The sequence below is a fragment of the Halichoeres trimaculatus genome, unplaced genomic scaffold (genome assembly GCF_033239565.1).
Source record: "Halichoeres trimaculatus isolate MK-OKI-2021-1 unplaced genomic scaffold, fHalTri1.1 fHalTri1_scaffold_4, whole genome shotgun sequence".
NCBI classification, from domain to species: Eukaryota; Metazoa; Chordata; class Actinopteri; order Labriformes; family Labridae; genus Halichoeres; species Halichoeres trimaculatus.
In genome coordinates, this window is record NW_027437182.1 from 15,694,785 (window position 1) to 15,707,885 (window position 13,101).

Sequence of the window (13,101 nt, forward strand, 5' to 3'; positions counted from 1 at the left end):
GAAAGGTACAGAGCTCATGTCCAGCTCCACACTACAATACAATAAGGTGTGCATAATCAATATCATTATGACTGTCTACATGCAAAAATGGTATTAATATGAACAGAGAGGAGGTGACAGTGAAAGAGGATGACAGGATGAGAGTGTGTTCATGGGATTATGTGTGTGTGCTGTATGATGTGGATGTGTGTTCGCGCGAGCGATGCTTAAGGGAAAAGCGACAGACCGGGAGGAGAGTGGACTGAGGGAGCAGCACATTGTTCACACTCCACTCAAGACACAAACCTGTGTTTACATCAGTGGATATCAGCAAGGGGACACAATAGAGGTAAGAGGATTCATGCTCTTTGGACAGCTAAAAGTGACAAGCTCTGGGACAAAGAACTGTAATGTTTATGTCTGATAAATTAATGGCTGGATATGATCATGTTAGTCACACTATTGCCTACCCTTAATCTTTTGTGGTTTTCCTTAGCTTCTTTTTGCCAAACTTAAATCAAATTTTGAGATTCAAAAATTGATCTTTCTTATTTTTCTGAGATAATGAAATGAGACATCTTATTGTTATATATTTGTGTAATGTTAACAATCCTTGTAAACATTTTGTTCATTTAAGTTATTTTATACTATTTTGTGCATCTTTTTTTTCTGTGAAACCAAAAAAAAAAAATAGGGAGATAAAAAAAGAAGGCTAACAACAGAGCTTATAATCTCATTTGCTCCCAGTTCATCGCCCCCATTAACCAAAGTGGCGTCTTTTTCTCAAAGCCTCTTCCAAATTGAGGCTGACAAGATTAGACAGAGGGGACGGTGGGGACTAAAACCTCTGGAATAAAATTAGGGTTCAAAATCTACTTTCAGATGAGAAGAAATGTGCCTTTTGTCCAGATTTTAATGAAAACAGGTAATTTTGACAAATGAAAAGGAAAATACAGGGAAAAAAATCCAACTTTACTCACCATGAAGATGGGTCAGAAATATCAAATGTCAGGAAAGGTGCTGCCTGCTCATACGGCAAGATCAGCAGAGATGGTCTGTCAGTGTATTAATGATTGATCAGCGTGTCTGCAGTGTTACTAGAGAGACCATTCCTGAAATAGAACATGTCTTAGAAATTGCTTTTACTAACTTTTGCAATTCCTACAAAGCACACTTTGCTTGATAAAACCACAAGTGAGTTCAAGTTTGCAGAAAGACGTAGTGCATCCAATTCAAACATTTTGCCCTGCAGAGTATGAAAATTTTAAGTTGTAGTGGAAATAAAGTTATGATAATCTTCTTGTACAAGCTGTAATAGGTTATTTGTGAGATGCACATGATTTGGACTTGACGGGAAGCCACACAGTAGAAGAACCGGAAGTCATATACACATCAAGTGGAAAAAAATGCTGTTTTCACAGCAGAACAAACATTTTTACAGCCTGATACAAAAAAACGTCTTCCTTCTGAATCGCAAATTTAACTATCGGTACACACTGTACAGGGAGAAGAGGGGTATTGTTTCTAACTTGGTAGTTTAGAGGATAGTAAGATCCTAAGTTTGTCCATTTAAAGGCATAGCCCAGCTCACATGACTCACTGGCGCCCTATAGCTGTTAGTGTGGAGAGTCGAAGCCTGCATCACTGATAATGTGGCTGCCACAGCCAATTTACTTCTGTTTCAGGAACAGACGGGTGACGTCAGGGAAACTATGTCTATTAAATACACAGTCTATGGATATGTCACGATACAATTTAATTTGTATTTTGAAAAATACTATTACAGTACAATACAATACAATACATTACAGCAGGCCTGCATCTGAAATGATGAGATACAGTACACAGTGGTAGATCAGAATACAGTACACTACAATATGAAACAGTGCGATGAGGTACAGTACAGATGTAGCAGATGCAGTATGATACAGTGAGAAATAATGTAGTATGTTACAATACAATATAATATAAAATGATACTCGTGCTAGAACACTTTGCGATATGATAAGGTATGGTGAGATTACCATAAGATACAGTAGGGTAAAATACAACACAATTTGGTATAAAACAATACATTATGATTTGATAGGGTACACTGAGAAGGATATGGTATGGTTTGATTCAAAATGATACAAAACAGTACTGATGATATAGTGCAATATATAGTACTATGATGGCAGAGTTTGTCAACCAAAGTCATGCTTGTAAACTACTGTGGGTTATAGTGGTGCACTCTTTGAATGAGAGCTCAGCACGGATATGAGGACAAGATGTGAGATGACAGAGACATAGTGAGAGGCTGCAAGTCCGAAAAATTCAGGCAGCTCACGCTCAAACTGAGAACTGAGGATGTGTTGTGGTTGTTCAGAGAGAAAGAGTGGTGTGATCATGAGAAAAGATGACAGAGATCATGGAGAGGATCACAGGATGGAACCCCAAAGAGGAGCGCGGTCTAAAAAAGTATGTTTTGTCTGTTTTTTGGATCAAAAACAGGAAGAGAGACACATTAAAGAAGAAAGTCAACTCTTCTTAGGTAGTTTTGGTGTTTACACAGTCATAGAAAACAATATTATTTGGGTCTTGGAAGACCGTTCAAAACGCGCTGAAAATGGCTGGCAACAAGTGAGTTATTCTCATCAATTTTCTCACGCATTTATTTGCGGTGTGATCTTATTAATCTAATTTTGATCAGCTTGTAGTGATGAGGGACACTGTCAGATATAAAAAGGACAGAAGAGCATAAGAAAATCTAAAACAGGAGTGTGATTCAGCCCGAGGTAAAGGCTAACACTGAGGCTAAACTGTTTGTGATAAGGATTATTCCAACCCACATGCAGCATGCACATGTATAGAGAGATTATTTGTTTCTGAACAATGGTAGATGCGCACACAACTTTTGCAGAAACACTGCAGAGTATAATGGTTTGTCAACAATCTGGGGGAGTTAACCAATTAAAAAAAAAAAAAAAAAACTTTATATCTATAGTTATAGCTGTGAGTGGATGGAAGAGATCAGCAAGTGGACAGATGTTAGGTGGATGGACCTTTTTAGCGGAGACATCTGGCCCTAGACAAGCCAAAAGGAGCACGTAGACTGTTGAGTCTGAGACCCTATTCAAAATAAAAGAAACAGAAAATTTAATCCAGAGAACTGCACCAAATCGGAATATAAATGGTTTTGTAGTTCAGGGTTAAGACTGGTTAATTATTTCATAATATTTCGATCATAAAATCTATTTCTTTTAATCATAATTTATAGGTTCACTGATTATTTACTCTCTATATTGGCTCTATGTTTGGTCATAACCTTTGCCCTAAACCAACTTTGTCATTAAATAAGCAAAGTGAAATCCGTATTTTGAATATCAGCAGTTAATATTGCTTGTTTGCAGTCAAACATAGCTTATATAAATGAGGTTGGAAAAAGACAGCACATCTAATTACACATCCCCAGTCGTCCCTGGTGTTTTATTGTAAAGTGTGACCCTGTTTACTGGTGACTCTACCATTGACAGTATATAGAGTGGAAACAAAACCATCAGAAAAAAAGAGGACTTGAATACAAGGCAGGCAAAGAATATGTGCAAATCAGCACAACAGTTGTGAGAAACATTTCAATGAGGTATATCAATTTTTTAAAGATTGACCACAGCTCATCTGAAATGACTTGGGAGATTAATATTTTGACCCATACTGCAGCTAGCCACCAGGGAGAGCAGTTTTTGTGGTGACCTCACTTTGAGCCAAGCAAGATGACGTACATTTTTTTCCAGTCTGTTGCTGATCACTGATACTTTTGGCTGAAAGTCACCAGTTAGCATGGTTGCTACTAAGTCCAAAACACTGGTTGTTCCATCAAAACTTAATAGACGTTGCCACTGTTATATAGTATTGTTTGTGACAACTGACCACAGAACAACATACATTTTGGCACTGCTAACATGTTGAATTTTACTGTTCAAAAAACGCTAACTCATCTGGGTGAATGAAGCTTAACGCTGCTCCTGCAGTCAAATCAATGGGCATCTTTATGATGATGTAAACTGGTAATCCCTCTATATGACCAAAGTAAACAACTTTGAATGTAAGATCTTCCAGAATGTCCTTTTTAATTTAAAAAAAAAAGGAACCTGTAAGAGAAACTAAATAATCTGCCCACCGTGAAAATGTCAAGTTCTACTGAAAACAAAGCTTAACGGGGACTTTTCTGCAGGAATAGAAATGCATAACATGTAGAGGATGTGATCTGTCATCCACACAAGTATGAAATGCACAGTAGATCCTGCATACCAGGGGACTAAATTATGCATTACACTATGGATTTAAAGCATACCATGTTATTCTTGGCAAATACATCGGACACAATTCTTATATATTCCTGTAACTCTCTGTCTTATCATTACAACAGCATAAGAATACAAATGTAGGATGTTGAAATATTGTATTTTAGTGTTTCATTGGTATGATGGACAAGTAGTGAGGGTCCTGATGGATATGGGAGGCTATAAAATGAAAACCACTCTGACAAAAGAAGTAATTTACAGCCCAGTGGTGGCTGCATTGAAAGGCCACAGGGGAATGGTTTACCGTATGCAATTCATTGTAATGCAGTTGATGTGCTGCTACAGTACACTGACAGCACCCACCTCTCAATGTGTTTCCTGCTCGATTTCTGCAGATAAGGAGCTTAAGTGAGCCCATCTTGATTGAATATATCATATAAAGACCTCCGGCTTAAAAACAGACCTCTAAATGATATATGAAAAATCATTGTTGGGTTTTCCTTCTTCTCATAAGCTGTCATTCTTAACTGAGAGGGGAAAATATATATATATTTCTAAACAACTGTCAAGCTCAGACTTCATAATATAATAGAATCATGCCACACTTGCCTCAGAGCCATTTCTCTGATTGACAGGCTCCTTTCTGGTCAATGTGAAATGCTGCTTGTCAAGAAGGGCAAAGAAAAAAGTCCATCAAACCATCAAAAAAAATATTTGTATGTAAAGGTTGGGACGATATGCTACTGTCACAATTCGATTCTATGACAAATTTTGGGATTTGTTTCAATTAATATTTATGATCTTTTGCTATTTTTAGTTTGCTTTTTTTTACATCAGACCATGTGAAAAAATTAAATGTTGATGATAATGTCTAGAGACTTTATTGAAGTTGAATGTGTTATAACTGTGTTCTGATATGCGCCACTTTGTAAGCAGGTGAAGCGCATCTCAGGGACAAACAGAAAGAATGTGCTGGTTTATCTCTACAGCTGTAAGGTGCATTGGACTAAAAGTTAGCAAAAGGTCACTGGTTTCAACCCCACTGTAGCAGAATAAATCAGGTCAGAGTGGTGAGAGGGTAGCACAAACTTGTTGCACTAATACTGTCCAGATTGTTCTCATCAAAGAAATAGTACACTCTCTGGAAACATGCCTGTTCCATCTTTCCAATAGTTTCATCAAAAAGTGGAAACACTAATAATATCAGGGAGTGCCTAAATATGAGTTAACTTTCAGCTAGTTTGTAAAGAGTTAATTTGGAAAAATGTATCTTAATTCAATCTAAACAATATAGTATCTAAATATAAAAAAAAAAAATCCTCTGCTTAAAAAATGATTTAGCTACAATGGCTTGCCTTTTTGTGCATAAGTGCAGGGTCAGAAAGCTATGCACAGACAGTTAATTTCTAGGACAGCCACTTGTTGCCTGGCAACTGCATCCTACTGCTCTATAGTCTGCCAAATTACCCAAAACAAAAGTAGAAAAGTGACCTTTCTAAAAAGAACACTTCCTCCAGGCTGGAAAATAATTTTTTTTTTGTAACAACAGGCCATACAATCAGGTTCCAAAAATCTGCACATGCACTGGATGTTCCCACTCAGGTGCTTCACCTTGCAGATGGACATCTAGGACACTCTTGCAGTTTTACTGCAATTCAGTCAAAGCCTCACCAAGATGTTTGGCTTTCAGGTTAGTTAGCTCAATGGCTGGGGAAGGAGAGAAAAGTTAAGAAAATGTGGTTGCTTAAAAATTAAAATCCTTTAGTTCTTTGAATAATTTTACATTCCAGACAGACATGACACAGCATTAAATACTCACACGCACGTGTTATATGGTTCTTGAGCTGAATTTGACATTGGTAAAGAATGGACTTCCATATTAATATAGATTTGTGCTTTTTGCTAGATGTTTTAAAGGACACACACCATAAGTCACAACTCTATGAGTCACTTCAGTGTGAGTCAGTGTTCTGAGTACAATCTGTACAGTACAACTAATAAAAGATACTGTTCTACATGGACAGAGCCCAGAGTGCCAACAACGTCATTCATTACGAGCTCGGTCACACAAACACAGATGTTCTTAGTATTGTAATCAGCAGCGCAACGATTCACCAACAGCTCTTAGAAAGATCAAGGTAACAACAACAACAACAACAACAACAAAGAAATCATTAGATTACTTGCATCTAAAAGACTTCCTTTGTTTCAAAGACACTTCTTTCCTAACTGACTTTGCTCAGTGTGTTTCTGCACCAATGATACGATAAGTTCAGTTCTCCTGAATGGGTTACACATCACCAATGTTGCATTACATGTGTTTTTGCTCACATTAAATCCATAAAAAGAGCAACTCTATCACTGACTGGTTCCTGCTATTTGTACCTGAAACTCTACCTGCCCCATGTCAACTCTTTTGTGGTCTCTGTACTGAACAGACAAGGGCCACACACTTTTTGCACTGGGTGGAAATACCTTTAACAAAGGAATTGTGGGTATAATTACCAACTAAATATGTATTTACCTGAAATTAAAAATACCAGTTGACATTGTCTTTAGTCTGTTATAGTGACATTTTCTAAATTTCTCAGCTGCTTTTGAAATAACAGACCCTTTTTTAAAAAAAGAGGGAAATATAGTTTTCTTTATTTTGAACTTGAACTGTTTTCCTGCTGGTTGTTCAAGAAGATAAGAACACTACACTGACTGCTTGGTGGCATTAGTATTAATATGTAATCTTATTTTAACCAATTTAAGGACTGATGTTAAGCCTACTTTCACCTTTAGTTGGTTTCCAGCTACTAAAGAGAAAATTATCTAGCTAATTGGTCTCTAATTTCAACATAATTTCCAATAACTAGTCATTTAGTTTGTTCTAGTTTCAAAGCAAACAGGAGGTCTCAACTAGGTTTTTGGAATGTTTTGATGGATGGATGGATGGATGGATGGATGGATGGATGGATGGATGGATGGATGGATGGATGGATGGATGGATGGCTGGATGGATGGATGGATGGATGGATGGATGGATGGTTGGATGGATGGATGGATGGATGGATGGATGGATGGATGGATGGATGGATGGATGGATGGCAGCCTGAGGCATTGTGAAATGATGTGTTCAAATCATGTGATTGTCTTAAAAAAGCGCAACAATCCCCATTAATACCCATGCTAAAATGTTCCAAACACCAATTTGAAAAAGTTGCTGCAACATTTTCCTACATTTTTAACTCCTCTGCATTTAATATATTAAGACAAAGAGCTATGGGAACGTTCGCACAATACGGGGCATTTCTGAGTTGTCTGACGGACATTTGGAAGTGATGGGGGCTTCAAGTACAACTGTAGGGCAGAATTCAGTAGGTGACATCACTAAGAGGACAAGCAACTTTTATACAGTCTCAGAAGGAAATTTACCCTTACCTTCAGTCTTTGCAGTTTCACCAGCTTTATCACGTCAGGAGCCTCAGTAAAGATAATAAATCATCAGTGTCTCATGGGAAGTTTGATGCTGCTTGATGAAGCTTAAGGCAGACATGCTTTGATAACAGTTTTAGGGTCTCAGAGACTTCTGACATGACTAAAAACATACCACATTATTTATTATAATTTTTAACAAGGAATCAGGCACCTTATGTTTGGTTCAAACTTACATGTCTACCAATCACAGTAGTTGCATCCCAGGTAACTCGTTTCAAGCCTCAGCCATTGAGTTTTTGATAAATTACCTATGATTACAAGTTAATGATCTTAGCTGTATTTTCCAAAGTAGCTGCTGACATCAGCAATTTTTTTTTTTCCTAAGTGACTGTGTCCGGTATATTTTGGTCACCTGTGTACTTCAGGACTTAGGGAGAATTTTGGGCTCTTGTATGAGGCCATAAACAGACGGTAACACTCGCTTATTCAATCACTTAGTCTTTTGCTCTGAGTCAGAGGAAAACCAAAGTACCCATTGTCAGAAACATCAATTTTATCTAATCTGATTTGAGTTTCAGGAATTGGTTTGGAACCATTTTGAGGACAGATGACTCAAAATGCAAAGCATTGTCACAGACGACATCTACAGCTGATCTCTGTGTTATCTTTCTTTTCTCTCACTTTGCCAGTCTGTCACATTCAGCAGGATGTCAGCCTCCAACAACTGCTCTTTCGATTTAATGGCCGAGACAGGCGAGTGGCTTTGTCCTCCGGGGGAAAAATGTCTAAATCGGACCTCTGCCATGAACAGCAGCCACACGGATCTGGTTGATACATGTTTGACGGAGCAGGAGTATTTGGAGAAGTATTTAGGGCCACGCCAGTCCTCTGTGTTCCTTCCTGTCTTCATCATCTACCTTGTCATCTTTGCGGTGGGTGTGGTGGGCAATGTCCTGACATGCACTGTCATTGCACGCAACAAAGTGATGTGGACACCAACAAACTACTATTTGTTCAGCCTGGCGGTGTCTGACCTGCTGGTGCTGCTGCTTGGCATGCCGCTGGAGCTGTACGAGCTGTGGCAGAACTACCCGTTCCTCTTGGGGAGAGGCGGCTGCTACTTTAAAACATTCCTGTTTGAGACTGTTTGCTTGGCATCAATCTTAAATGTGACTGCGCTAAGTGTGGAACGTTACATTGCAGTTGTGCACCCACTCCGTGCTAAGTATGTTGTAACACGCACCCATGCCAAGAGGGTCATCCTTATAGTGTGGGGTGTGTCAGTGTTGTGTGCCCTGCCTAACACCAGTCTGCATGGAATCACCATCCTACACAGCCACTCCGATGGTCCTGATGGGAGAAAAAATTATGAGATCCCTGACTCAGCGATCTGCACGCTGGTGAAACCGCACTGGATGTACAACCTGACCACCCAAGTGACCACTTTGTTATTTTTCATCCTGCCTATGCTCACCATCAGCATTCTCTACATGCTCATCGGCCTGCAGCTAAAGCAGGAGAAGATGCGTCAGGTACTGCAGGCTAAATCGGGCTTTGGGCAGGACAGCTTCTGCAATGTCCGTACACAGCAACAGAAAGCACGGCGCCGGCAGGTCACCAAAATGTTGTGTGAGTATCAAAGACACCAATAAACACTTTCATTATCTTTTTTCCTAAAACTAACCCACAACTGGGGTTTCAAATCAGCTATTTCTGACACTGACTTTTGGTAATTACAATTACATTGTGTGCCAGAGAGATCATCAAATCACCACACATGATGTTCCACAGTCAATGCTGGTTGTCTCTTATCCAGTAATAACTGCAGATGGGATTGTGTTTGTGTTCAGTCAACATTTCCATTTAGTTAATGTTGGCCTCAGGGGCCAGGATTTTAATGATTTCTTGGTAACACTCTCAGCTGCTCTGCCTCCTCTTCTCCTTCCTCTCTTATGGCTGAAATACACCAGATGCATCTCCTCTACCTCACTGCACTGGATCATAGATTGTAAAAAAAAATGGACGTCATCTTGCTCGGTTCGAAGTGAGGTCCCCACAAAAACTGCTCCCCCCTGGTGACTGGCTGCAGTCTAGGTCAAAAAATCTGGCTCTCCAGTCATTCCAGATGGGCTGTGGTCAAACTGTAAAAAATTAATACTCCTTTCAGGATTTCATGAAGAGTATCAGACCAGAGAAAGCAATGCAATGACAAGTCTGTAAGCTGAGGTGATTGTCGAATTGGCCTGAGAATCCTGTGGTGTGAGCCAGGCTTTAGCAGATATTCTGTCTTGAACATAAGCACAGTGGAAGAGCCAAAAGTAGAATTCCTGGAGTTCTTTAGAATTAGAAAAATAAGTAAAAATCATCTTGGTGCTTTGTAGCTTGATCCAGGTCAAACTCTGTTATCTGCACACCAGACTACCAACAACAGCACGAAAATATTATCTTGAAAATCTTGAATCTCAGAGTCTGACTGAGATTTAAAATCCTAGAGTGTCTTGGCCAAATTAGCCAGCAACTCGTATCACAAAGCTTCAGACTGACAAAAAGCTACCAAACAAACATAGAGGCATATAATAAAACAAATTTCCACAAAGCATTTAAATATACATAATATAAAGAAAATAAAACCATACATTTTGTTGGAATCAGACAAAATCATAATACATTAAGCAGACATCTGCAGCCTGATGTCTCTGCTCCTTGATACTTCGAAGTCACCCTGTGAGATCAATACATTTAGCTTCAGATCTTTTTGTAACTGAGGCCACCGTATCAATATACCATTATATCAATATAATATCAATTTGTGAAACCAAAATGTGAACCTTCAACAGATCCAGCTGCTTATACCTCTTCAGTCTGAGATGATGATTAGTGCAACAAAATGATTTGTGAAACAGGTGTAAGAATTTTTAATCTTTATGCAAATTTTAGGATAACCCAAATAGGCTACCTTTTTAAATTGAAATATAACTGAAGTTCTGTGATGTAAAAGCAGAGTTTAATCAAATTATGACAGAAACACCAATCATCAATCTATTAATTGTGAATCATAGAATCTGGTGCTGTTTTCCCTCATTCATTATAACTCATCATTATATAGAAGAAGAAGAAGAAGCATAAACAATTAAATGTGTAATGTAATTAATATTTATCTTATCTTTTCTTCATGAACATTGTCTGATGTGCTGATAGAATTTCCATTCACTGCATTTCAATTCCCCCAGCACATTACACACAGTGGGGTCTGAACATGAACATATATTAGTATGATAATCAAAGGTAACATCCACCCTGCAGATAAAACTGAACAGTATGATACCAAAATTCATTTAGATCTAGCAGGCTTTGTCGGAGACTGTCAAAGGAGTTGAGAGAGCCTGTATGTGCTTTGTTAAACTCCCAGGGGGGAAGGTACACATAGAGATGCGAGTTATCCTGCATATGCATTAGCAAAGTAAGGCTTTATCTAAATATTATGCTAACACTGAATTACCGTGTGCTCATGGGGATGTTCAGCAGTAACACGGGTGGAGATGTGACTCAAACTAAACCAACATTTATATCAGCTCATTAAAATGTGTAATACTACATGTTTGTTTAATCTTATCTAGAAGAATGCGGCATGTGAAGAATCATATTTGACATTTCATTTTATATAACTCTTACTCCAAAGTGGTCAGGAAATTTTGTGGTGTTCCACATTCTTGTTGTTTCTTAAAGAGGGGATTTTTTTATTTTCTTTACTTCAAATTTGTCCTCACAGTAGTGTTTTAGAAAGCCCTTACTTCAGCTCCAGTTTGAAACACTCCCAACCACTGTCACTTTAAGGCTCCCAGCCCCAAAAACCCTCTTCACCCTCATTGGCCAGCTCTCCGTATGCCTGTCGGGGCAATGTTATGGGCAGACCTTGGGATTTTTGGTCCGCCACTTAAACGTATAATGAGCCAGTTTGTAGGTTTGAAATTGTCACGTTAAGTGAATACATCCAGCAGTGGTAGTTTATTTCCATGATATGAGAAAGCACAGTACCCCCTCTTTAAATGTATTATTCCACGGCATGGCAATAATAGATGCTGTCCAAAAAATCAGAATTTCCTTTTTTGTTTCATTTTACAATGGACCTAATCCTATTATGTAGTTCAAAACTCCTAAGCTTTAAGGATTTGGGGTTTTTGTACAAGCCTGTGCTGGACTCAAAGACAGCTTGCTTTAATGGGAATACATCATCAACCCTCAAAGGGAATTTACAGCAGAGCATGTGAGCAATATACAAGAATGTACAGCCGATCCCACCTAACGACTCGCATTGTTTCTGTCTGTCTCTGTTTCTTACTGTTGTAGTTGTTTTGGTGGTGGTTTTTGGGATCTGCTGGGCACCATTTCACACCGATCGTCTCATGTGGAGTTTCATCAGCGACTGGACTGACAACCACCTGGAAATCTTTGAGTACGTGCACATTATCTCAGGAGTGTTTTTCTATCTTAGCTCAGCAGTCAACCCAATCCTGTACAACCTCATGTCCACACGCTTTAGAGAAATGTTCAAGGAGGTCATGTGTCACCGTCAACATCACATCACTCCACGGAAACATTCACTAAGTGTCACTCGGGTGACCCTCCGCAGCACTTTAAGTGACGCCCCGCACTGCAATGGGGGAGCTGTTCTAGAAGCTGAGGGAGAAGATGGAGAAGCCAGAGTAAAAGATGAGACCAGCTTTTAAATGGACAAGGCGGGGGTGTAGTGGAGTAGTGTGACATGGAGAACAGCTCAGAGCCATTTGAACTATCAATTTTCATCAGCAACCACTTTGAGAGGTGCATCAGCTGAAACACCAATCACTGTCAGAGTGGAAGAGTCGCAGAAAAACAGCTTCATTGTCCTGCTGAAGCTGGCAGACAGTGGTAGTTTTTTACTATGATGCTCAGTAAAACAATATACATAGCTCAGCTAAAATGTTAAAAATTTAAATGAAAATGATTTTAAAAATAACTAGAATGTATTCTTGTTTGAAAAATAATTAATGTTCAATATTTTTCACTATCCTTCTTTTCAGTATGAGAATTAGTTTTAATGGCGAAAACGCTGTTCACACATGCAGCCATGTTTGAGTTTAGTGTCAGAGGAGCATAAACCTATCCAAAAGTCCACCTACCCAAGTGACGATGGGTTGATATGATTGTAGAATCATGAATGTCTTTTATACTTACTGTGCCATCCTGCTGTCAGCGATGTAATAGAAAAGCCACGCTTTGTGTACACTAATCATTTGTATACAGTACTTTGTATATACACCCATATATAACTATTAAATGCATTGTACTACTTGGATAAAGACTATTTGAAAGTTGATATATTAAGCCCATGGCTAGCCAGTTTACAGCTCACAGCAATGTTTGTGTGTTGTGCTCA

At 38.8% G+C, this 13,101-nt stretch overlaps 1 protein-coding gene across 1 annotated transcript; it reads left to right on the forward strand.

Moving 5' to 3' along the window:
- The first annotated feature begins 200 nt into the window (after positions 1-200).
- Positions 201-12,918, forward strand: nmur1a (neuromedin U receptor 1a). The gene is made up of 3 exons (XM_074668667.1): positions 201-328; positions 8,375-9,314; positions 12,033-12,918. Exons 1-3 carry the CDS (start codon positions 203-205, stop codon positions 12,410-12,412), a joined length of 1,446 nt encoding a protein of 481 aa, XP_074524768.1. The 5' UTR covers positions 201-202; the 3' UTR covers positions 12,413-12,918.
- The last annotated feature ends 183 nt before the right edge of the window (positions 12,919-13,101 follow it).

Coding starts and splice junctions, on each gene's coding strand:
- nmur1a (XM_074668667.1), top strand. CDS start 203: ATGCTTAAGGGAAAAGCGACAGACCGGGAGGAGAGTGGACTGAGGGAG. Junction 329..8,374: donor AGCAAGGGGACACAATAGAG/GTAAGAGGATTC, acceptor TCACTTTGCCAG/TCTGTCACATTCAGCAGGAT. Junction 9,315..12,032: donor GCAGGTCACCAAAATGTTGT/GTGAGTATCAAA, acceptor TTACTGTTGTAG/TTGTTTTGGTGGTGGTTTTT.